This window comes from Typopeltis vanoorti, chromosome 23, assembly GCF_054136105.1.
Source record: "Typopeltis vanoorti isolate ZY-2024b chromosome 23, IOZ_Tvanoo_1.0, whole genome shotgun sequence".
In the NCBI taxonomy this organism is placed as follows: domain Eukaryota; kingdom Metazoa; phylum Arthropoda; class Arachnida; order Uropygi; family Thelyphonidae; genus Typopeltis; species Typopeltis vanoorti.
Window position 1 is genome coordinate 3247507 of NC_143571.1, and position 26126 is coordinate 3273632.

The following is a 26126-nucleotide window of genomic DNA, read 5'->3' on the forward strand; positions in this document are numbered from 1 at the left end:
GAGAAGTCCTCTCTCTCCTGCTTTAGCCAACTTTTATTTAGAACATCTAGAAAAAGTCCTCTTCTCATCTATTTTCCCTCAACCATCCTTTTGGGTAAGATATATAGATGACATCTTTACTGTATGGCCGCACAACAAAGACTCCTTACCTTCTTTTTTAGACGTTCTCCTCATCCGGTCACCTTCAAATAGTCTTACAACTACAGTTTACAGGAAACCAACGTTCACAGGTCATTATATTCTTAAAGAATCTGCCCATCATCCTTGTCAAAAAACACAAATCATAAAATGTCTAATCAGAAGAGCCAAAACTAATTGTTCTACTTCTAATTTTCTACAGAAAGAACTTTCTACTATCCAACAACACATGAAACTCAATGGCTTTTCTGAAAAGAGTACTCAACATCTTCTCGATTCTTATAATCCACCACAAAACAACGAAGATTCAATACGTCGAGTTCCAATTCCTTACATCTCCGGGATTTCAGAACCTATCGCAAGAATTCTGAAGAAATATGAGTTAACAGCTACGTATTCACCTATTAACAAATTATCTTCCCATTTTTCTTCTCCTAAAGACAAACGCTCAACTATATCTCTTCCTGGAGTTTATCATCTCTGCAACTGTGATCTCTCCTATTTTGGACAAACTGGACGTTCTCTTGAAAAAGGAATCCAAGAACATCAATCCTCCATTCATCACAACAAACCTGAAAAATCTGGATTTGCTCAGCACGGGATTGAAACTAACCACAGCATCCTTTGGTCAAAAACTCGCCTCTTACATAGATCTCGTTATAAATTTGAACGTTTATTCAAAGAAAGTGTAGAGGCCTTACTCCATTGTCCTAAACTCAATCGGAATGACTGCATATCTATATAAAAAATCTGGGAAAGTCTAATCAGGATAACTCATTAATTCATATTAATTATATGTTATTTAATATTATTAATTAATATCTTTATTTCAATCATGTCTCAGCTTAAAAATATTCCCTTTAATACTTAGTGATATAACATCACGCAGCTTGTTCTATTTTTAAATGATCTATTCTTAGTATTCCACCTTGTATTTTTTTTTTTTTTTTAAACTGTTCTTGTAGTGCCACTGAAGATGGTCTGCTATTTCCAGACCGAAATATTTGGTTAATTAAATATCTTTCTTGTGTCTATTAAATATTATAATAATACATAAATATTATTATAATATTTATTGTATTTATATTCAAGATTTTGCATTTGTAATCTTTTTTGTGCTTCTTATCAATACCTTTGAAATGAAACATATGAATAAGTTTATTTACTAATATTCATTAAGCGGCAAAATACACAAGAAGCAAAATTTGTGAACCAACACCAGTGTGTGATTTTTTCCATTAAAATATAAAAAAGAAGAAAAAAAAAAATAAAAATTTAAATACGTTTCTTTTAAGATTAAAAAATAATCTACTTAGTCTTAAAACATTTTAAATTTGTTTTCATTATTTCATGCCCCCCTCAACAAAACTTACGGCCCCCAAGGGGTGGGGGCGCTCTTTTGAGGTTTGGGAAGCATGGTTTATATTATAGAGCCTCTGTAGCTCAGTTGGTAATGACGAAGCTCTTTGGTCGGAAAGACCTTGCTCCGATTCTGGTCCAAGACGTGAGGAACCTTTATCTGATCTCTTTCAACAGAACAGGCAAATTGGCCCTGTGAACACACACACACAGATCTACAGTCATGAATACTTGCCTGTAGGGGGATGCAGCAGAGGAGCGATGAGCCAGCTGCATTAATTCGTTGTAAGCCCCTCATTAGGGGAGACTCACCCTATCGTAATGGATGGATGAGAAGGATAGGATAGGAGTTTATAGTACAAAATAATTAAAACATCAAATGAACTTCTGTAATTTTTTCTAAACAAGCTGCTGTTATTATTAGATTAGAAAGGCTACTGTTTGTTATCATTCATGATATTTCTGATTGTTTTAATTCACAGTACCATCATAATGTACAGAATCCTTGTAAAAGGATTCTGTACATTATTAAGATTATTACTAGCTTCCTATAAACAGTTTTCTCTCAAATTAATCTGTTAATTGTCAGGACTCCAATATTGTCAGATCTTACATTTTAATTTTCATGATTTTCTTTTATTCATGTCAGTTTCTGGCATATGCATAGAATGCAAATAAATAATTACTATCTCAAATTAATTATTTACAAGGCAACATTTTGCTAGCATTATCAATGGCAATTTAACACTACACACTCATTGAAGACAACAAACCAAAATGTCTTGTATAACAAGGCCAGTTGTGTGTGGAGGACAACAGTGGCATTCATCATGGTAATTTCTGTTGTTAATACTGACGGTAGATAGGGTAGCATACCAAAATCTGTGTAAATACTGTCCATTCTGTTGCAGTTAATCAGGTTTTGCAGAACTTGTGCAGCTTCCAGGAACAGTCTCTCCAATTTAAACCAGGAAATGTGAAGCAGCCTGGCTTTCTTCCATTATGAAGTGGTCTTTCTCTAAGGCATGTTGAGATAGTCCTCTTTTTTAGTTCTCCAGATGTATTTTTTATATTTTTCCTTCTTTTTTTTTTTTCCTGGCCAAAGCAGTTCATCCTGTCTGTCTAAAATATTGGGTTCCACACTAGCAAGAGATGCTGTAGACACCTGGGAAGGAGAGAGGATCCAGATGATCCTTGATTTGTCTTAAGTAGATAGATATGCTATTTAGAGGTTTGTATACTATTTTGATTCTGTCATTTTGTCAGGGGGGGGAGCCCAGTTTACCTGTCATGCCTTTGATGTAGGATAAAATATAGTATGTGTATATAGTCTGGTTTTGAGGGTGGGGGTGTTTTTTTTGGGGAGGGGGTTGTTTCCATTTTGTTTATTTACATTCTAGCTTACATTTTAATCTTCTAGGACACCACTAACATAAATCTACCTAAAACTTGATCTTTGCCTGGGTCTTTTCTGCCATTTCCTGGTATCAAACACTTTTTTCTGACATTTTCATTCTGTTTAAGTGACCATTCCACCTTTGATTAGCTTTGTTCACTCATTCTTGAATGCTGTCAAGTTCCTTTATAGCATCTTCATTTTTGATATGATTCTATCTTTGATCCATTTGTTCGCTTCTCTAATTTTTTCATAGAACCCTCATATCTGTAGTATTGAGTCTTTGATCAACTGTTTTATTTCTAACTCAACTCTCATATCCATAAATGAAAACAATTTAAACACCGTCTTGTATTGTTTAATTCTAGTTTGATGTGTTGTCTGATTTCTCTTTTATTCCATATATTTTTTTTTACCCTGCTTTGCTTATTCGGTTATCTTCTTATCTTCAAATTTTGTTTGACATTTTCACTTAAAATTGTCTCATCGACATCATTATCTGTTCATTGGGCATCCACAGATGCTGTATGGTCACTCCGATGCTTGGTGATGAGCCACATGAGTCCTCACCATATAACCCAGTTGTATGCTTTTCTGAAGGTTTCAACCCTCTGAAGATTAGTCACTCCATACACACACACACACGCACCATCCATCCATCTCATTGACGGTCTACCCCTTCCTCTTTTCCCAGGAACTTTACCTTCTATTACTGTTCTGAGAAGTCCTCCTTCCATCCTTTCAATGTGTCCAAAATATTTAACTTTCCTCTGTCAATATCCTTAAAGAGCCTTTAAAAATCTTTTATAACACCCATTCATTTGTACACCTTTCAGTATCCTCAACAGCCTTCTGTAACACCACATCTCAAAAACAGCTATCCCTCCTTTTCATATCTTACTTCTTTAGGTTCCAAGTCTCACATCCATAAGTTACTGTTGGAAAAACAGCTGCTTTGTTCCCATGTAAATACAGGGTGTTCCAAAATTCATGCAAGATTTAAATTTAGCGCCATTTGTGGGGTGAAGTGTTGCCAACGAGAAAAAAAAGACAGCGTGACAGTTCACGGTTATTAAAAATGACCACACACAGCGAAGAGAGTTCGTTGAATGGATTATGGAACAACAACAAGTGGATGCTTATTTTTCAAAGAAAATCATCTTCAGGGATGAGGCTCTTCGTCTTGATGGCTTCGTTAATCGACAAAATTGTCGCATTTGGGGGTTCAGAAAATCCACGAGTGATTGTTGAGAAACAAATGCATCCACAATGTGTCACTGTTTGGTGCGGATTTTGGGCTGGAGGGCATCATCGGTCCATTCTTCTTTGAAAATGCGGCTGGTAAGGCAATAACAGTTAATGGTGCTCACTATCGCGACATGATAATCCAGTTTTTTTGTGCCTAAATTGCAAGATATGGATGTGGACGACGTGGTTTCAACAAGACGGTGCCACATGCCATACAGCCTGAGAAACAATTCAATTACTGCATGAGTCATTTCCTGGTCATGTAATTTCCCGTTTTAGTGATCAGAATTGGCCGCCCAGATCATGTGACTTAACGGCGTTGGACTTTTTTCTTTGGGTTTTTTTGAAGTCTAAGGTTTATGCCAACAAGCCCACAACCACCCACGCCTTGAAGGAGGAAATTGAGCGCTGTATCAATGAAATTCATCCACATTTATGCAAAATGGTCATGGAAAATTTCGACAAAAGAGTGCGTATGTGCCAGCAAAGCCGTGGAGGCCATTTACCCGATATGCTATTCCATGCATAACCCTATACTGTATACTTTATGAATCAATAAGAAATTACAATTTTTAATTAAAAACCTGTGTTTTCTATCAAAATTACTTCTTGCGTGAATTTTGGGACACCCTGTAGATCCATCCTTCCAGATTTTAGACAAGTCTCTGACTGTTGTTTTAGCCATTCCTAGTCTTCTTCTTCTGACACCTTCTGAACAGCAATTCTTCACATGAATAATGGATTCCAGGTACTCAAACTTGCTGTCTTCCTAAATTCTTTTTCTATTAAGGTACACTTGTTTCTCAAAAACTTCCCTGTTTGTATTTCCTTTCAGAACTATAATCTTTGTCTTGCTAGGATTGAGTTGAAGTCCTCTGTTCTTACTCATCATGTTAACTTTATCAAGAATTTGTCCTAGTTTTTCCTTGTCATTACAGAGGAGTATGGTATCATCAGCATAACACCTATCCAATTCCTGTCTTGATCTCGTTCAGTGCTTCACGAATGATGTCCTCAGCATGTATACTAAACAAGTGAGGAGAAAGTAAACATCCTTGCCTAACTCCCTTTCCAACCTGAAGCCAATCAGTTAATGCAACACCTGTTCTTACCATGGTTTCTTGCTCCCTGTACAAGTGCTATCAAACCTGATAGTGTGTTGAGGAAAACCCATTATTTTCATTACTTCCCACAGTTTCACATGCTGAACAAAAAGTCAGAAGCTTTAGAGTAGTCTAAGAAACAAATTACCAGAGGGAGTCTAAATTCTTTATATTTTTCCATGATCTATCTAAGGCACAGCTGAAATATTTTACTTGTTCTATAGGATTTCTATTGAAAATGCAGGTGACGTTTTCCATGCTCTTGCTACTTTTCGTCATTTTTGTCTTTTATTACTAATATTCATACAAAATTTGTTAAAGCAGTTAATGAATTAAATTTAGTCAGAGTCCTGAAGATTTCTATTGATTTAGGAGTATAATATTATTTGCATGAAGTAATGAGCTTGAATATTTCTGATATTGATATTGTGTTTAATTATTTTTCTTCATAATATGATGCATGCATATTATGAATAAGTGGAGATAGCAATATATCCTTGTGTTGGTGTGAAGTTGTGATTTTACATTATACCTTCTTCCTGTTCCTCCTTCAATTCTAATGGCTGACTTAAAGCTTAACATTAGGCAGTATGGTTCTTTGCATGATGTCTCATTTACTCGAAATAGCAGTGCTTTGAAAAATGTTTCTCTGGGTACCTTATCATATGTCTTTTCCAGATCTGCAACACTTTTAGTTTATAAATATGGATAGTTTTGAGGAGGATAGAAATTAATGTGATATTTTAAAAATATATACGAAAGATTTTTAAAAAATCAAATTTGAGTCAAGAAGCTTTCAGTTGGGAACTAGAAACTGAAATATACAAAGAATATTCAAGAATTGAATGACAAGTACAGATTCTTATTATATTCCAATGATTTCTCAGTTATTTGTCTTAAAGTGAAAATCTGATCTTGACAATCTCTATTTGGCCTGAATCCAGCTTTTTCTTCTCCAAGTTTCTCTTTCACATCTCAACCTCTTTTCAAGTATGCTTGCATGAATCTTACCTGGAACACTTAGTAGAGAAATTCCTCTGTACTTCTCACATTCAGCTTTATTCCCTTTGCTATAGATGAGAGCTCTACTCCAATCATTGAGAATTTGATCTTCTGACCAGGCACTCTGCATTGTGCAGTGTAACCACTGCAAAACTTTTAAACCTCTATGTTTAAGCATTTCTGGTTGAATATCATCTACTCCAGCTGCCTTACTTTTTTGAGTTTTGACATCATGCAGTATTGACACTTTGGACTAGCGTGCAGTATAACAGGCTCTTCTGTTAGTACACCTATCAGCACAGAACTGTTTATTCCACATAGTTAAAAAAAAGAAAATTAAAAAAAACAAACAAACATAAGATTGAATTAATTCTAAATTTTCTAACTGTAAAAAACAAATGCTGCAGCTATGTGCAAATACAGCACTGATTTTTGTTGAGTATATACATCACTTAATGTAATATACGTTATTGATGGCAGTTTCTAGTTTTTTACTGTATTGTTGATTTACAGATCTGTACTATACTGCCTTAAGTAATCATCTGTATTTATTAAGGAATTGTCTGTATTTTATATTTATGTCCCCTTTTTTAGCTATATTTAATATTTAATTCAGAAATCTGCTGAAATACTGAATATTCTTGTATCTTAGATTTTTTAGCAGATTAATTATAATTTACTTTTGTAGTTCCTACAGTGACTACAATTGCTACATCAGAACATATGGTTCTAATTGATAAGACAACTGCTACAAGCGTAGCTTTGCCTGTTCCTAGTAGCCATTCCCCTCCAGTTTCCACCATCACCACAGTGCCTGAGACATTATCAGCCACATCCCTTGTATCTTCAAGGTTACCAATTACTATGTCACCAGGAGTATCAGTTGTCTCTCCCAAAATTACATCACCGGTTAGAACAACCTCACCATCAGTGTCGCTGTCTCAGGTAATATATTTTTTGTTTTTTTTAGAATGAGTATGTTTTCCTCATATAAAAAATAAAGATGGTATTGAAAAAGAAGTGATTTTTGCAAACTAGCTAAACAAGTATGGAAAAGTATTTCTGAGAGCATCTAGCATTCTTCTAATGGTTATGCCACTCAGTATTATCAGAGGAAATGAACCTAGAGCCATTTTTAGCATGTGTATGTAGACTTTATATTTTGGAAGACATAATGTAATACATAATATTTGTATTGTTTCAAATTATTTTGCATAATGTTTCCACTGAAGTGTTTCATTTGAGATGACTTGACAAATCTTAGTAAAGATCCTAATGGCCAAATTTAATTACATGTGGTCATAGGAATTTTATCTAGGTAGAATAATATTTATTTATATATATATATATAGATGGATGGACAAAATTGGTTTTAATCTTATTAGTTGATTATATCTTGTAAAACACACCTAAAACTACAGTTTTATTTAAACAAATTAATTATACAGTTAATTTTCTACCACTCTTCCTCATCATCAAATTCATAATATGTGCCCCCATGGGGTATACAGGATATTATGATAGTACCACATGAAAAAGTTAGATCATTACTGACTTCCTATCAACAATTTTCCTCCAAAGTAATCTATCTATGAAGACTCCAATATTATCAGATCTTATATTTCTGTCTTCTAAGGTACATCTTATTGTATCAGTCCATCTAGATCTTAGTCTCTTTCTCTGTTTTTTTTTTTCCTATCATTTTGGCAAAAAAGAAAAACACTTCTTTTGCTAATCTTTCATCTCTCATTCTGTTTAAGTGACCATACTACCTGAGATTAGCTCTGCTAACATATTTCTGAATGCTTGCAACATCAAGGTCTTTCCTAACATCCACCTTTTTAATATGATACTGCCATTGAGGTCATCTATTCACTCCCCTACCCCTAATCTTAGAACTTTTGTATCTGTGGTCTCCAGTATTTGATCAAGGGTTTTATTTCTAGCCCAGCTCTCAGATCCATAAGTTAAAATTGGTTTGAACACTGTCTTGTATACAGAGTGGAGATACTAGTGTGTGTTGACTAATTTCTCTCTTATTCCATATAAATTTATTCACTTGACTTCCTACCATACCAGGTTTGCTAATTTTGTTGCCTATTTCCATATTTAATCTGCTATCTTCACAAAAAAATTGTGCTTAATAGCTGAAATGTTTTACTTGTTCTATAGGTTCTTCATTCAGATGCAGTTGATGTTTTCAGTGTTTCTGCCTGTTTTCATTGTCTTTGTTCTTTTTATTACTGATTTTTATACCAAATAAATTTAGTCAGAGAATCCTGCAGACTTTTGTTGGATTTATTTAGAATATAACATATGCATAAAGTAAAGAGGAGATTAACACCTCTAATTTTGATATCAGATTCATTTCCCGATGATGAACAGCAGTAGAGATAACTTGCACCCCTGTCTTATGTTTATCTTATCTCAATGTTCTTTTTAATGAAATTTAGATAGCTACTTCTGAAAATTATCCATATCATACATTGTATTAGAATTTTCAATAATACTGCTAAACATTTTGGAAGAATTATTCACTTTTATAAACGTTTATAATTAATTTCCACTTGTTTGATTAAGAATTCACTGGCCAGATAGCTTATGTTTGAAAGATATATTTTTTGTAAGTGAGCTCTAAGGTGTATAAATCATAATTAATGCAGAAAATAGCCTAAATAGTTCAGACTTGGCAGAAAATCTTATTAAAAGAAATGACAACTCATGCAAAAGGCTGTATTTTCATCAGCTCTTGATCAAATCCAAAAATTTTGTAGTTCAAAGTGGTTATTATTTTTTATTTTAGTAATGTTTTCTGCCAGGCTGAAACTTTTAAGGACCTTTTATTCACCTGTTACAATTTACCACATCAGTCACCAAAATATTCTGGGTGTGACCTATTTTCTAATGAGAATTAATAGTTCAGGAAGAGACTTTTAATGAATAGGGTAATAAAAAAAGACAAATATATGGGTCATTGGCAAATGGCACATCTTTTTAGATTTTTGGTTATGCTAAAATTTTTGAGAGTTTCAATATAAAGACTAAAGACCACATAACAAATTATAAGATAAAATTTTATTAATTTTACAATTGGTGGTTAGAAAATGGTTACATTATATCCAAGGTGTGTGTGTGTGTGTGTGTGTGTGTGTGTGTGTGTGTGTGTGTGTGTGTGTGTGTGTGTGTGTGTGAGAGAGAGAGAGATTCTTGATGAATGATGACATGACCAGACTTGATGTAAGATGATGACTTGGTTTTTATTGCATTCAGTAGGTGTGCATGACTTGTACTTCCATTAATTTTCTAATCAAGCAGTTATGGTCCATGTATGGGATTTCTGTTTTCTGCCAAAGTACAGGATGACCTTTGTTGGTTGTATGATAAGCTAATCTGGATTATGTTTTCTTTTATTTTCTACATCTTTAACATGTTCTGGCATGCAGATGTCTCTCTCTCTCTCTCCAGATTGTCCTGTTTGTCCTATACAGCATACGCTGCATGAACAGTAGATTTTATGTATCTCAATTTTTTTAAGGGGTTGCTGTATATTTTTGTCCGACTAAGCAAGATCTCAAGTTTTTACAATTTCCTAACCACCTCAATCTGTTCTTTAAAAAATCCACTGTTTGTGCAGCATATGCTATATAGAACAAACAAGATGATCTAGAAAGAAATTGCATGTCAGAACATATTAAAGATGTAGAAAAGTAGCAAAAACACAAGTCTGGATATGCCTATCATATAACTATTAAAGATCATCTTGTGCTTTGCCAGAAAATTAAAGGAAATTTCATAAATGATGACTAGGTTTATTTTAGGATGACATTAGATATAGTGCACATTATGCTCTGAAAGATGTTTGGGGGCTAATAAACTTAGTATTTTATAGCCAAAAACATGGTCTGCTACTAATTAGTAACAAATTTAAAGAAAAAACCGTAGCTGAGGTCAACAAACAAAGGAGATGGCAAGAATACATAAAGCAAACAAAACGAAAACGTGAAAAAATTACAAAGTAATGGAAAACATATAAGATGGAAGAGTATGAAATTATAAAAATGAAAATCCACAACTAACATTTAAATTTTGGAATATTACAGTAGCTTCAATTGTCACTTACCTGAAATCTTCATAATGAACTAAATAATGTGCAGTCTATATCATTAAAACCAAAAACAACCTTAAAACTGTGAGAAAACTGTTAGTCAGTTGGTCACTTCCATTTTCAAAGAGGGAGGAGATACAAGTGATGAACAGCTAGTTTGCATTAGTCAGCCTAAAAAAAGGAAAAAAGTTGTTTGTGTCATCTGTGCCAATAAGTCAAATTCCTAATTAGACTTTAAATTAAAGGCGAAAAGAAATTATATTCTTGGTTCAATCTTTTATCCAAGTGTAAGCAAACAAAGTTTGCGCATGAAGTAACTTTATGACTGGGCAACTCATATATAAGGTCTTCACATCACTTGCCTTAGTATTCCATAATGCAAAGCACATATCCTTGCAGACATGTATGATGCTATGCATTATGGGAAGGGTCACTACACAGACCAGTTTTGGCCTTTATTGAGGTCTCATCAGTGGGAGCCAGACCCAGAAGTAATACCAATGTTGAAGTGATGCAGAAGTCATATTTCCATATACAAGTAGCCAAAAGGTGTCACGACTTATTATTAAATTACTCTGGATTAGAGAAATGTTGTTGGAAGTTTTTCCACTTGGTTATTTTATAAATTAAAGATGCCAAGAAATTATATTCTTGGTTTAATCCTTTATCCAAGTGTAATCAAACAAAGTTTGTGTGTGAAGTAACTTCATTACTGGGCAACTTATATATAGAGGCTAATGATATCACATCACTTAAACTAATAATATAATTTCTTTTTTCAAGAGTATAATATAATTAAGGATAGTGGAGGAAATTTATCTTTAGTAGATGATCTGAAAGAAGATAACTTTGGTGCTGGTTTGAAAGTACAGGAAACCCTCGTATAATGTGGATGTTAGGTTCAATAAAAATGCCGCGTTATGCGAGACTCAGATCACATAGAAAAATTAGGGTTATGTTCCGAAATCATTTTTTTTAATTATATAGACAACAATGACATACCCAACAAAAATATTTTTATTTAATTCAGGTAGTTCATGTAAGGCAAGAAAACTTATAAACTATGAAACAAATACATAGTTTAAACTTATAAAATTACAAATTGTACATAAACCTCATTGCACATATTGCATAAATGTTTTAGGCAAAATAAAATGAAGTGTATATTTTAATCGTCATCGCTCTCTTCAAAATGAACATTTCATAGATGTTCTTTATTTACGAGTGGCCGGATGTTGTCATCACTTGAAATGACATCATTAGTATTTCTCATTGCATGCTTTGGCTGGTTTAATTATCAAGAAGTCAGTAATAAGACCTTGCTTAACACTATGCTACAATTTTTTATTTAAGTTCATAATATGGAGCTAAACAAATATCCAATTGTCTCGTGAATTTTCCGGAGCGCTCCGTTGAGAGATCATTATGAATGTTCCATTCAGAAAAGGTTACATGCTGAACTACAAAGCAGGAAATTGTGACCAACCGAGGAGTATACTGAATTCAGTGGAATGGGATCGGTTATGGGATGGAAAGAATATCGATAGTGCATGGGAAGCATTTAAACAATACTTAAATGATGCGATATCAGAATGTCTTCCGAGAGTTCGAAGAATAAATAGAGTAGGAGTCAAATGGATGTGTAATCTTATTAAGCAAGTGATTCGTAAGGAAAGGACGATGTGGAAGAAATACCGTTTGCATAAGGGTGACATCCGTTATGAACATTATGAGCAGCAGGCTATTGTTACAATAGTAACAACTGTTGTACAGAAAGCAAAGTCTGATTATGAAAAGAAACTGGCTCTGTGTGCTAAAGACAACCCACAAGAATTCTATAGATATTCTGCAAGTAAAAGAAAGAATAACTCTTCTAAATCCAGATGGCTTGAGGGTTACAGATGCAGAAGAGGTTGTTCAGTTAATGAGTGCCCATTTCGTTAAAAGCTATCAACCTGGTGAATGCAACATTGAGCTCACTGTTACCTCTTCACTAGTTGAAGAAACGCAGGCCGAAGTATTAGAGCTGTTGCACAAACTGAATAAGAATTCATCAATAGGGACTGATGGAATATCAGCACGTGTGCTAAAAGAACCAGCTGAACTGGCCATTCCTTTGACCAGGTTGTTTAATATGAGTCTCAGAATAGGGAAGATTCTGCAGGAATGGAAGGAATGTATGGTAATTCCATTGCACAAGGGTGGTGCAAAGACCAACGTATCCAACTATCAACCAATTAGTATCTCAGGAGTGGTAGTGAAGATTTTGGAAAAATTGGTTAGGACCCTCATTCAGAAATGGGTTGACAGTGAATATCTGCTTTGCAATGAACAACATGGGTTTACTAAGGGAAGATCATGTTTTAGCAACTTGCTCACATTCTATAACAATGTTACCATTGAACTAGACAAGGGGAATTGATACACCATGATACTTTTGGATTTTGCTAAGGCTTTTGACAGAATACAGCATGGCAGACTGCTGCATAAATTGGAGAAAATGAGTTTGGGTTATACAATATTAACATTGATAAGAAGATGGCTGACTGACAGATATCAAAAAGTGGTATACGGGGGATCTGAGTCTTGGCTTGCACATCCCCTCAGATACTTTGCAAGTGCGGCAGTAGGCAGCCTCCTAGGGGCGATTCCTGGATACCTTCAGATGACCGACTGGCCTGCTACGCTATTCCTCCCTTCCAGGGTTAAGTTTCCTTGCCTGCAATAACTCATCAGATGAAGGCTCCGACTTTTATAGGCCGGAGCCAGGAAACTCGTCGAGTGTGATTCCAGATGTCTGTTTCTTGTTTGGAGGTGATGCTGCCACCCGTCCCAGTGTCGTCCTCAGGAAGAAAGTTAAAAGAAAGGGCTGTCATCAACCTATTTCTTCAAGTTCTCACTCCCGTGGTCAAGGAGTTTCAAATCTCAGACACTTCGTATGTCAGGTATGCAATCGTGCATTCTTCACTGCAGTCGACCTTGACGTGCATCACACCTCGAAACATCCAGCTGAAGCCAACTCTGCAATAAGAACTAAGCATGTCAAAGCACGTTGGACTGCCGAAGAAGAAAAGATCCTCGCCGCTCGTGAGATCGATTTGACGGCTCGAGTAATAAAGAAAATCAATGAGGCTTTATTTAAGGTGTTGCCATTAAGATATTTGGATGCCATCAAGTGTCATAGATGGAAAGCCAGTTACAAAGCCTTAGTTCAAGAATTGGCAGCCCATCCACCACAGGTGGGGACAGGTAATATCTCCTGTCCCTGCCTCTCCATTTTCCAGCCACCATCCTGCTGTTGAAGAAGAGGCTTTGATTCTCAGACTGACATCATCTCTAGCTGATCCTCCTCTTCCAGAATATAACCATCAAATTCGTAAATCTCTCATCCAGACTCACCTTCTGGGAATGGATATCACAGATTAGTTAAATGACTACCTCCATTCTGAATTCTCTGAACGCTTGATGCCTCATCACCATCAGCCTACGTCTCATTCTACAATGACTTTGTCAAATAGGAAGAAGGAAGAGGGTCTATGCAGCTATGCAAACCCTCTATAAAAAGAATAGAGGGCAATGTGCCAAAACTATCCTTGATAGTGCTTCCCCTCTACCTCTAGCAGACTTACATGATGATTTTGTTAGATTCTGGAGTACAGTCTTTTCTGCTCCACCTCCATGCTTCCCAGATGATGACCATCCTACGATATTGAGGTCCATTCCTCCCTGTCTCCATCCAGGAGATCAAAGCAGCTCTTCCATCCAATTTCTCTACCTCTGGACCTGATGGCATTCCTGCATCTAGGCTTCGGAATGTGCCACTGAAGATTCTTCAAGACTTATTGGACATTCTCCTTTCCAGTAAAGCAATACCACCATACCTACGCACTTCAAGAAGTCTTCATTCCGAAGAAAGAAACTTCAAGCTGTGCATCAGACTTTAGACCTATTACCATCTCCCCCTGTGATACTTTGACTCTATCATAAAATCTTAGTTAAACGATTTCAGCAACATACACAGCACGATTATAGACAGAGAGCTTTTGTCCCTTCGGATGGCTGTGCCGAGAATATATATCTTCTTTCTTCTCTTCTCTCTGATTCTCAACACTGCCTTAAGCCTCTATATATGGTGTTGCTGGACCTTCAAAAGGCCTTTGATAGCATCTCCCTTCCTGCTCTCCTTCGAACGCTGTCTATTGCTGGATGTCCAAAACCCTTTCTTTCCTATGTTGGGGAGCTCCATCACTATCACTACAGGATCCCATGCGACTTCTATTCCCACAGTGCGGGATGTTCGCCAGGTTGATCCTCTATCTCCACTTTTCTTTAACTGTGTCATAACTCTCTAGGCGCTTCTTCCTTTAATGCTATGGCCTTTGTGGATGATCTTATTCTCGTAGCCTCTACTAAGGTAGTCTTGCAGGAACTCCTTGACCGGGCAGTTGACTTTTTCTCTATTCGAGGCCTTTCTATTAATGTAGAGAGGTCCTGCTCTTGTCCCTCTGGTCGTGACAAGAAGCTTAAGGTTGAGACTATAGAGTTTTCCCTGCACGGGAGGTTGTTGCATGCTTTGATCATCCTGGAAGAGTGGAGATACCTCAGTATCATGTTCACCCCAAAGGGAAGGTTTTCTGTCCCTTCTATCCTAGAAGCTGGGATTGCTTCTTTGAGGAAAGCTCCTCTCAAGCCCCAGCAAAGACTGTTTCTCCTTTCTCACTATCTCCTACCTCGCTTTTATCACAAGTTGGTGCTTGGTAGGACATATATCTCGGTACTGTCCCGAATGGACAGGGCTATCCATTCAGCTGTGAGATCATGGCTCTGACTACCGCATATTCCACGCAAGGGTGAAGGACGGCGGACTTGCGGTTCCATCACTTAGATGAGTGATCCCACGCCTGCGGCTGTCCAGAATCGCGAAATTAGAACTATCTTCTTCCCCTATCTGCAGAGAGGCTTTCTATAGCCCATTAATACGAGAAGACTTTAGGCCGGCTAAAGGCTAGTCCATTATCAAGGTACTTTAATTGAGTCAGCACCTGTAGAACACAAGAGATGGGCATCTCTGCTGCACTCTTCTCTAGATGGTGCTCCTTTAAAAGAGTCATATCTGGTGCCTCCCCAGCATGATTGGGTAAGGGATGGCACCAGACTCCTCCCTGGGTTCGAGTATATTGACCTTATCAGGATGAGGATCAATGCCCTACCCACTTGAGCCCACACAGCTCGATGGGGTAGCGACAACTCAAACTGTAGGACTGGCTTCCACTACAGCAAGACATTGTCTCATATAGTCTAGTGTTGCTTCCGCACCCATGGGGTCCGTGTGCGGAGGCATGACGCAGTGGTCTCCATTCTGAACAACCACTTTAAGAACAAAGGTTGGGAGACCGCGGTGGAACCATATTATAGGACCTCCGCAGGCTTGCGTAAGCCAGACTTAGTGATTAAAAGAGATGGTGATGTTTGGGTAGTTGGTGCCCAGGTGGTGGGAACAGGGAGCTCACTAGCCTATAGCCATAATGATAAGGTAAACTATTATAAGAATAACCAAGATCTAGTTAGTAAGATACGGGAGGAGCATGGGGCAACTCCGAGGTTTACTAGCACCACCGTGGAGCGCAGATAGTTATAAAGACTTAAAACAGCTTACGCAGAAGGATATAAAAGTTCTTTCCTTGAGGGCCCTACAGGGCACACTGGTGGCATGCTGTTGCCACCAGAGAATGACTATAATGATAACTAGAACAGGCATAGGATAAAACACTTGTAAAAACTTAGGCTTATATCAAGTCTGGACGAGATTTCTGGATGTGATGTAAGGGTAGTACTGCCCATAACCAGTACAAAGATTAATAAAAAAATATTAAAAAATAACAAGTGGTGTACTGTAAAAATATTTATGTAGCTATAACAAGTCTAAATATTTTTACATAAAGTTTACCAAGGTTGAGCTCAGTAAGACCTGTAACTTGTAAATAGTTGTATGTTATATGTAAATAATCCCAATGGGAATATGTATGTGCTCTATGCCTTATTTGGCATAGAAGGTATAGTATTAAGGCAATACCTTGCCAATAGTAAAGCAGTATATTTTTAGATTTTTGTAAAGATGTCAAACTTTGTGTGTGTTCTACATGGGAAGCTCAAGGGCAGTGCTAGGTGGACCGACAAAAGCTTCAAACGAATGTCCACTGCCAGAACGAATAGGATTTAGGGAATGTTCTTTATATTTTATATTCTATATCTTATATATCTCTTCTATTATTATATATCTATCTTATCGTCACTACCCACTTCTTTAACTTGTCTCTGTCCCTTATACAACTCTATTAACTTTAACCCTATATCCTCCTGTTCCTTATTTCTACCTCCAGTATTCCTGTTTTTATTATACCAAGGATCTCTAGATATTTATTTGAATTAGTGACTGCGCCTCAGGAAATCCTTTTATGGCATTAAATGATACTACTTTCGGTAGATATCATTCCTTACTCTTATATACAGTCATGGCTTTCCCTTTATCTAATTCTCATATTAATTATCTATCTTCCCCGCTCACAAGCTCGGTTGTTTTTTAGAACAGTGCATCAAAGAATTAAATTATCAGGCAACACTCTATTAATATTTAAACAACAAAAATTTAATTCACATAAGACACATTTTTACACTGCATTTTCACTAATAAAAGGAAACTTCACAATTCAAATCTGCATAAATAGACTAGTTAAGTTCCTGCATTTTTCTCACACAAATCATATCACATATCTAACTAATTTTCTTAATATCACATAAATCATTTATGCTGAGCAATGGTACTTATTTACTTAAATGTTAACTCTTACTCATCGAACGCATAAACAATATCTTTTACACACAATTGCTCTTTTCTTTCTATGCTGGGAATATTCTATAGGCAAGTTTCACCAATTCAGCAAACAGTTACACTATGACTTATTTCAACCTACAAATTCCTGACACTTAGTTACTTTATAATCCTTAACTGTTAGATTTGCCTATTTGGATCAGCTTCTACTTACAGTCCATTAATAAGTGTTCTCTTAAAAGCTCAAGAAAATTTAACAAATGGGTCAACTCACTTTATTAGCTGCAACCCTCTGTATACTTGGCTGGACTTTCCCTTTTTCTTCCATGTCAGGTTTTTCAATCCCTCTTTATGCCGGCGATGGGTCACTGATGTTTCCTTGGGACACTGTACTGCTGCACTTCGGGTGAAGATTATTGGCTTGTGGAATGCTTGCATGCGCATTGGATTGACGGAGCAATTTCTTCCCTCTGACAACCGCTCCCGGCAAAGACTCATCAATTCGTCATTGACTATCGGTTTTGCCTGGCGGATCGGTTCCTCGTCATCTTTCTTTCAGATCTCTGGGCATACTTTCCCTTGAAGTCGCGTTCCCGATGGCGTACATCTGATGGACAATTGCTGGCAACTTCACGATTACGACCTCTGGATCCTTGACGAAAATTTCTCGAATCGATGTTGCTATCTTTTCGCCTACGCCTTTTATTCGGTCACTTCCAAATCCTTGTGCGGAGATATGTGAACCCTGAACATTTTGGCGAAATGCCTTGATCCTTTTCTTTGACTGACCCTTCCTTTGTTTTTCTCTTACACTCCTTAATTCCTATTCGTTCTGGCAGTGGACATTCATTTGAAGCTTTTGTCGGTCCACCTAGCACTGACCTTGAGCTTCCCATGCAGAACACGCACAAAGTTTGACATCTTTACAAAAATCTAAAAATATACTGCTTTACTATTGGCAAGGTATTGCCTTAATACTATTCTTCTAGAATATTCCCTTATTTAGCATAGAGCACATACAAATTCCCATTGGGATTATTTACATATAACATACAACTATTTACAAGTTACAGGTCTTACTGGGCTCGACCTTGGTAAACTTTATGTAAAAATATTTAGACTTGTTATAGCTACATAAATATTTTACAGTACCACAAGGATCAGTGCTTGGTCCACTGTTATTCAATCTGTACGTTAATGATATTGGGAAGGATTTGACAAGCGACATACAGTTGTTTGCTGATGATGCAAAGATAGGTAAGGTAATCAGGAATGCTGCTGATATGCAGTCTTTGCAGAATGATTTGAATAGGCTGGAATTGTGGGCATGGGAAAATGGGTGTCAGTTCAATGTCAGTAAATGCAAAGTCATTCACTTAGGCATGATTAGATATACAATGTCGTATTATACTGGTGGGATTAGGCTAGAAGAAACTGATGAGGCTAGGGATCTTGGAGTGTTAATAGATAGGAAGTTGAAGTTTAGGGGCCATGTGTCAAAGATTGCGAATACAACTCAAAATATAATTGCAATGCTGAAATGAACATTCACATGTTCATTTCAGCATTGCAAATAAAAAATAAGGATGTTATTTTGCCTCTTTACAAGCCTTGATAAGACCTCACTTGGACTTTGGCACATAGGTCTGGTCTCCTGGTTTTCGTTGTGATTCTGATATATTGGAGAGAGTACAAAGGAGAGTGTTAAAAATTATATCAGGATTGTGGAATATTGATTATGAAGACAGATTGAGAATTTGTAGACTGCAGACACTAGCAACACAGGAGAAAGAGGGGTGATATGATTAAGACGTGCAAACTTCTGAAAGGGTCATACAGGATTTCAATTGATGGAATTTTTCAGTTTATGGAGGGTGGGGAAACTGAGAATGAAGGTCACCAAGAAGGGTGTGAAGGCTAGATTTTTCTCTCAGAGGGTTGTACATGATTGGAGTGGATTGCCATTGAATGTTGTGAGTGCAAGCATTGTGAATGAATTCAAGAATAAGTATGATAGCTGGTGTGTGTAGTATGTGGCCTCCCTCGATGAGTCTCTGACTCACTGGAGGTCTCTCTTAATATTAATAATAATAATTATCCGTAAAATAAATTCCAAACTTTCTTGTCGAGTCCAATCCTTCTGCTAATTTCTTTAAACTGAATTCTTAACAATTTCATCACAATCAGAATCTTTGGCAGGACTTCCCCGCCATTTGGTTCAACGTCACTTATTAATTGTACCAGTTCCTCCTAATTTAAATCTATTTCCCCATCAATTATTTCACTAATTTCATTTTCAACCATATCACAAAAGCCCTCTAAGTGGCCATTACTATAAAAATTAATTTTTTAATAAAAAAGTATTACATATTGTATGTAACTTACCAGAAAATAAAGTGCTCAGCTTGAGATTAACACACTTATGATTTTTAATTCGCTTTCCTTACAGAAAACAAAGACAATTATCAACAATAAACACTTTATATGGTAAACCATATGGTTTACTTTCTGTAAATCCAGAGTAATCTAGTAATAAGGTGGTACACCTTTTGGCAACTCGTATAAGTAAGTATGACCTCTCCATTGCTTCTGCCTTGGTGTCACCACTTCTGGATCTGGCTTCCACTGACGAGACCTCAAGATGAGTCAAACCCAGTCTGGGTGGTGGCCCTTCCCTTGGCGCATAGCATTATACATGTCTGCAAGGAGATGTGCTTTGCATTATGGGAGATGCTGAGACAAGGAGTGATGAGAGCTTGGTCCACCTTTACTGCAAGTTGCTTCAGTCCTGAAGACACTTCAGGTGCAAGCCTTTGTTTGCATACACTTGGATAAAGGATTAAACTAAATTTATTATATGGTAAACAATTGATGTACATGCATGCTAAAGGGTATTTCCCCTAAAATAAATTCACTACTTATAACTACATGCGCAATATGGACAGACGCAAATTTAACGAAGATAAAATTTGATTTTTTAAGTCACGCAGTGAAAAATATAAAAGATAAAAGGTTACTATAATTTGTCGACCGTTTTTTTATCGAAACCGTGTTGTATAAGTACTGCATTGAACAAGGGTTTTGTAGACCGCGTTGTATCGAAACAGTGTTGTATAAGTACCGCATTATACGATGGTTACCTGTAGTGTATAGATTGTATTTGCAGAGAATCCTTGCTATTTATTCAGAAGTTCCTTTAAAGTAGGGTATGGAAATCCGCTTCACATCAGATTATAGTCTGGTTGAAGGATGATAATTATCAATTGTTTTTTGGTTGGTGGTTTCTTTATATCCATTAGATGACAATGTGATTCATATTTTATTTAGTTCTTCTGGTAGAAGAGAGTCTGAAGAAGACATTGTACATGCTTTCTGTGCAAGACGTTTAATAATACCAGGCTTGTGTGAAGGAATGATGATGATGTGAAGCTGGGTGTATATACCTGCCAGTGAATGGTATATATTGTAGATGGAAAATTCAATATTGCCTGTAGCATTTCGGAATTCCTAAGGTATCCAGGTATGGAATATTCACATTCTTGAACTTGATGCAGTTGTATAAGGAGTTTATCCTGTCCAAAAACTGAAGTAATTCTTTTTCAGTGTTGGGTCAGAGTGCAAATATATCATCATCAACAAAATATATCCAGATACAAGGTTGAGGAAAAATGATGTTAAAAAGTTGGCTTTTCAAATACTCCATGAAGTAATCAGCCAAAGCAGGTGAGATAGGATTGCCCATGGCTGTTCCTTCTATTTGCTGATAGTTTGTTGTGCCATGTGAAGTATCCTGCATTGATGGCAAATTAAAACATTTAACATCATCAGGGAAATCATCTTATGAAAACTGGAGAGTTTCTTGGAGAAGTATGTTTATAATTAGAGAAACCACATCAAAAGAGACCATAATTTCAGAGTCCATCAAACAAATATCTTTAATTTTCTCCTTGATACTGTTTTTAATGTTTAATGACTAGTGATGTTTCAAAGAAGATTTGAAAGATATTTAGCTAAATAATAAGTCATCATCATCAACACTAATTACAGATATAGACCATATTGGACTGTTCCGGTCTCATTATCCAACCAATATCCTTTTTTTGAGGTCTACCCTGCCTTCTCTTTCCAATTGGTTTATATTTTAGTATTTGTTTAGGATGTCGGGCATTGGCCATTCGGTTTACATGTTCAATCCATTTTTGTTTATAATTGTTTAGTTTTTCATCATCATCATCATCATCATCATCAAATTCCTGCCATTTACTCACAAGGGGTGTACAGGATATGGTAGTACTACATGAAAAAATTATATCATTACTAACTTCCTATCTACAATTTTCCTCCAAATCAGTCTGTTACTTGTCAAGACTCCAACATTATCAGATCTTATATTTCTATCGTCTAAGGCACTTTGTACCGTATCAATCCACCTATATCTTGGTCTTCCTCTGGGTCGTTTTGCTGCCAACCTGGCAGAGAACACTTGTTTTGCTAATCTTTCCTTGCCATTCTATTTAGGTGACCATACCACCTGAGATTAGCTCTGCTAATGCATTCCTGGATGCTGACAATGTCAAGTTCTTTCCTAATATCCTCGTTTTTAATATGATATTGCCATTGATGCCATCTATTTATGCCTATAATCTTTCTCAAGACTCTCATATCTGCGGTCTCTAGTCTTTGGTTAAGTGTTTTACTTCTGACCCAGCTCTCAGATCCATAAGTTAAAACTGGTTTGAACACTGTCTTGTATACAGCTAATTTAGTGTTCTGACTAATTTCTCTCTTATTCCATATGAATTTATTCAATTGACTTCCCACCATACCAGCTTTGCTTATTCTGTTGTCTATTTCTATATTTAATTTACCATCTTCAGTAAAAATCGTGCCTAAGTAGTGAAATGTTTTACTTGTTCCACAGGTTCTCCATTCACAACGCAGTTGACATTTTCAATGATTCTGCCTATTTTCATTGTCTTTGTCTTTTTATTGCTGACCTTCATACCATATCTCTTACAACAGCTATTCAATTATTCAATTTAGTCAGAGACTCTTGCAGACTTGTAGCGGATTTATTTAGAAGTATAACATCATCTGCATAAAGCAAAGAGCTGACATTAATATCTCCAATGTTGATATCATGTTTAATACCACTTTCCTTCATAATGTGATCCATATAGATAATGAATAACAGAGGGGATAATGTACATCCTTGTCTCACACCAGATTTAACATTAAACCATCTTCCTGTACTTCCTTCAATTCTAACTGCTGACTTACTCAAATAAAGACTAAGTATTGCTTGATATAATGCCCCACTGACACCATATAACCGCAGCGTATTGAATAGCTTCTCTCTTAGCACCTTGTCATATGCCTTTTCCAGATCGACAAAACTTAAATACAGATCTTTGTTATATTCCCATGCTTTCTCAACTATTTGTCGTAAAGTGAAGATCTGATCCTGACAGCCTCTATTTGGCCTGAATCCAGCTTGTTCTTCACCAAGCTTTTCTTCCACAATTCTTCTCAACCGTTTCTCAAGTATACTTGCATAGATCTTGCCAGGAACACTCAGTAGGGAAATACTTCTGTAATTCTCACATTCAGTTTTATTTCCCTTTTTATATATGGGTACTATGAGAGCTCTACTCCAATCATCGGGAATTCGGCCCTCTGTCCAGGCTTTCTGAACTATGCAGTGCAGCCACTGTAAGACTCTTATACCACCATACTTCAGCATTTCTGGTTGAATATCATCTACTCCAGCTGCCTTACCACATTTCAAGCCTTTGATGGCTTTTTCTGCTTCAAGTATGGATATGTATTCCTGCCTGCATGCCTGGTCAGTGTTTTTTACCACTGTGCTGTCATCACTGCTTGTTTCATTTAGCAGTTTTTCAAAGTAATTACTCCATACTTCAAGGATATCTTTTTCTCCAGTTTTCATGTCACCTTTATCATCTCTAACTCCTTTTACAGCACTCTTTCCTCCATTCCTAAGCTTCTTCAACAACCTCCAGAATATTTTGCCACCTTCTTGATATTTATTTTCTATATTCTTGCCAAAGTTCTCCCATGACTTTTGTTTAGCTAGTTTTACACAGTGTTTAGCATTCTTGCATTTGTCTCTATATTCTCTAAGAGCACAAGCTGACTTATTTGACAGGAAGTTTTGATATGCTTTCTACTTTTCTTCCTGTGTCCTTTCCTCTTTAACTTCCTGTGTCCACCAGGGAGTATTGATTTTTTTATCCTTGCAGACAACCTCACCACATGCCTCTCTGGCAGAATCAATCAATGTTTTCTTCAGAGTTTGCCACTGAATCTCCAAGGTTTGATTCCTGTTTTGAAACTCTTTCATTTTTTCTTCAATAATCTTTGTGTATTTTAGTCTACAGCTCACATCTGAGAGCTGCTCAACTTTTATTCGCTTTAAAACTTTCTTACATGTTATTCTTTTCAATATGAAATTCAATTTTATCCTGCTCAAGACTAAATAGTGATCACTTCCAATTTCAAATCCTCTGTACACTCTGGTGTCCTGCACCAGGGAGAAAACATCACTATCAGCAATAACATAGTCAATGAGACTTTTCTTATTCCTAGCCTCTTCTCTCCATGTGAATTTGTGCACATTTTATGTTGGAACAGGGTGTTAGTAATAACCAGTCCATGTCCTGAGCAGAAATCCAACAGATATTTGCCATTATTATTAGGTTTGCTCTTTTCTCCAAATTTTCCCCAAAATATTTTTGTATGTCTCACAATCATTTCCTACTCTGCTATTTAGATCCCCAACAAGGACCAACTTTTCCTTTCTCATTGTGTCAGTTGCTTTTTCTAAAGCCTCAAAAAATTTCTCCACTTCTACCTTAGTAGAACTTTCTGTGGGACCATTGGCACAAATAAGTCTCATTGTCCGGTTCCCCATTCTCATATTTGCCCACATTACTCTACTTGAGACTGACTGCCATTCAAGAAGATTAGCCTCATATTTTGTGTTGGATACTATGGCTACTCCTTCTTTTCCTTGATTGTCATTGCCTGAATATAACATTTTGTATTTATTGCTCAGAAAGATCTCACCAGTTTTGGTCTTTTTTGTTTCAGTCACCCCTATTATGTTGATCTGGTACTTATCTAATTCCTCAGCTAGCTCCATTTCTTTGCAATTCAGGCTTCTTACGTTGATAGTACCGATCTTTAACTCTGGTGATGTTGAGTTGGGGTTTGTTTTCAGATTTGTTTTTCTTCTATTGATTTTGTTTTTAGTTCTTTTAAAATGTCTTCGTTCCTTTTTTGATCTAATAATGTGTATTTTGCAGTTCTTCTCATAAATCTCATTTCACTTGATTTTATTCTTTGTTTATCTTGTTTGTTTATTGTCCAAATTTCACTGCCGTATAATAATGTGGGCACTGCTAAAGTATTGTATATTTTCAAGCATGTTTCTTTTTGTACTATATTTGGGTTGAGTGTTCTATTTATCAGGCCTATAATCTGTAAAAATTTTGAAGTTTTTAATTTTGTCTTTTTCTCCTTCATATGATATTTCACATCCAAGATAACTGAAAGTATTTATCTGCTCTATTATTTTATTATTAATAATATTTTGCTTCTAACTGGAGTTTGTCCACAAAATGCCATTGTTTTAGTTTTATCTATGGAAAATTTCATTCCAAACTGATCTACTATAATGTTTAAATTATTATTATTATTATTATTATTATTATTATTATTCCTGACACCTTCAAGGAGTCCGAGGAATCGTCACGGGAGGACACCTACAGCTTTCTCAACCACTACACCGAACCTCTACTACGAATCATCTCCATCAACGCATCTACCGGCCACCACAACTAGTATTTTTTGTCTGTAAATTGCATGTGTTCTGAAGGGCCGATTTGTCTGTATGCGGGATGAAAAACCCGAGTTTCTGGATGAAAAAACCCTGCTACCTCCATATGAGATCGGCTAACTCACCTTTGATTGAAATCATCCAGATAAAGATTCCTCCCGTCGCGACGAGAATCAAACTTAGGCCTATTCCATTCGAAGGGCGCAATGTACTGTCGTTCTTCCATTTGCACTATGGAGGTGCTTGTTATATTGCTTATTGTTATATATTGTTATATTATATATTGCTCTTTGTAAATTGTCTTCATTATCAGATATTATTACTTGATCATCTGCAAATAATAGCGTATTTATTTTGTTATTCCAGGAAATTTCTATACCTTGATTGTTTAAGTTGTTCCACTGTATTAATATTTCATTAATGTAAATATTGAAAAGTGTTGGAGACAGAGGGCATCCCTGTCTTACTCCTTGGTTTATAGATTGTTTTTCAGACAACTTTTCATTTATTTTTATTTTTATTTCATTATCTTTATATATATTCAATATTGCATGTAGTAAAATATTAGGTATATTTATTCTTTGTAATATATCAAACAGTATATATCTTTTTACTTTGTCAAATGCTTTTTTGTAATCTATAAACAAACAGAAAGCTGCATCCATTGTAAAGTTCCTTTTCTAAATCCATTTTGACATTGTAATAATATTTTTTCACTGTATATTTTTAGTTTTTTCATTAAGTATTCTGCTATATATTTTCTAGCATGTATTCAATAAACTAATATCTCTGTAGTTAGCAGGTTTTGTTTTATCCCCTTTTTAAAATATAGGTATTACTATGCTTGTATTCCATTCTATTGGTATTTGTCAATTTGTATATATTTATTTAAAAATTTTAGTAATCTTTGATGAAATTTTTTTCCAGCAAATTTATACAGTTCAGAGTTTATCCCATGTTCTCCTGCTGATTTGGCCATTTTTTATTTTATTTAGGTTGTCCTTTAATTCTTTCATTGTTATAATTTCTTTTATATTATTCCATTCTTTCTCAATGTCTTCATTTTTTGTATTTTTTCTAAGTAG

At 36.0% G+C, this 26126-nt stretch overlaps 1 protein-coding gene across 1 annotated transcript in view; it reads left to right on the top strand.

Moving 5' to 3' along the window:
* The window catches only part of LOC150093575 (uncharacterized), a gene marked incomplete at its 3' end in the record, with an annotated part of 193752 nt that overhangs the window by 151068 nt on the left and 16558 nt on the right, over window positions 1-26126 (top strand). The window contains exon 7 of the mRNA XM_090413224.1: window positions 6935-7191. Within this exon, the coding sequence (XP_090269350.1) occupies window positions 6935-7191 (257 nt within the window). The remainder of the gene's footprint in view (window positions 1-6934; window positions 7192-26126) is intronic.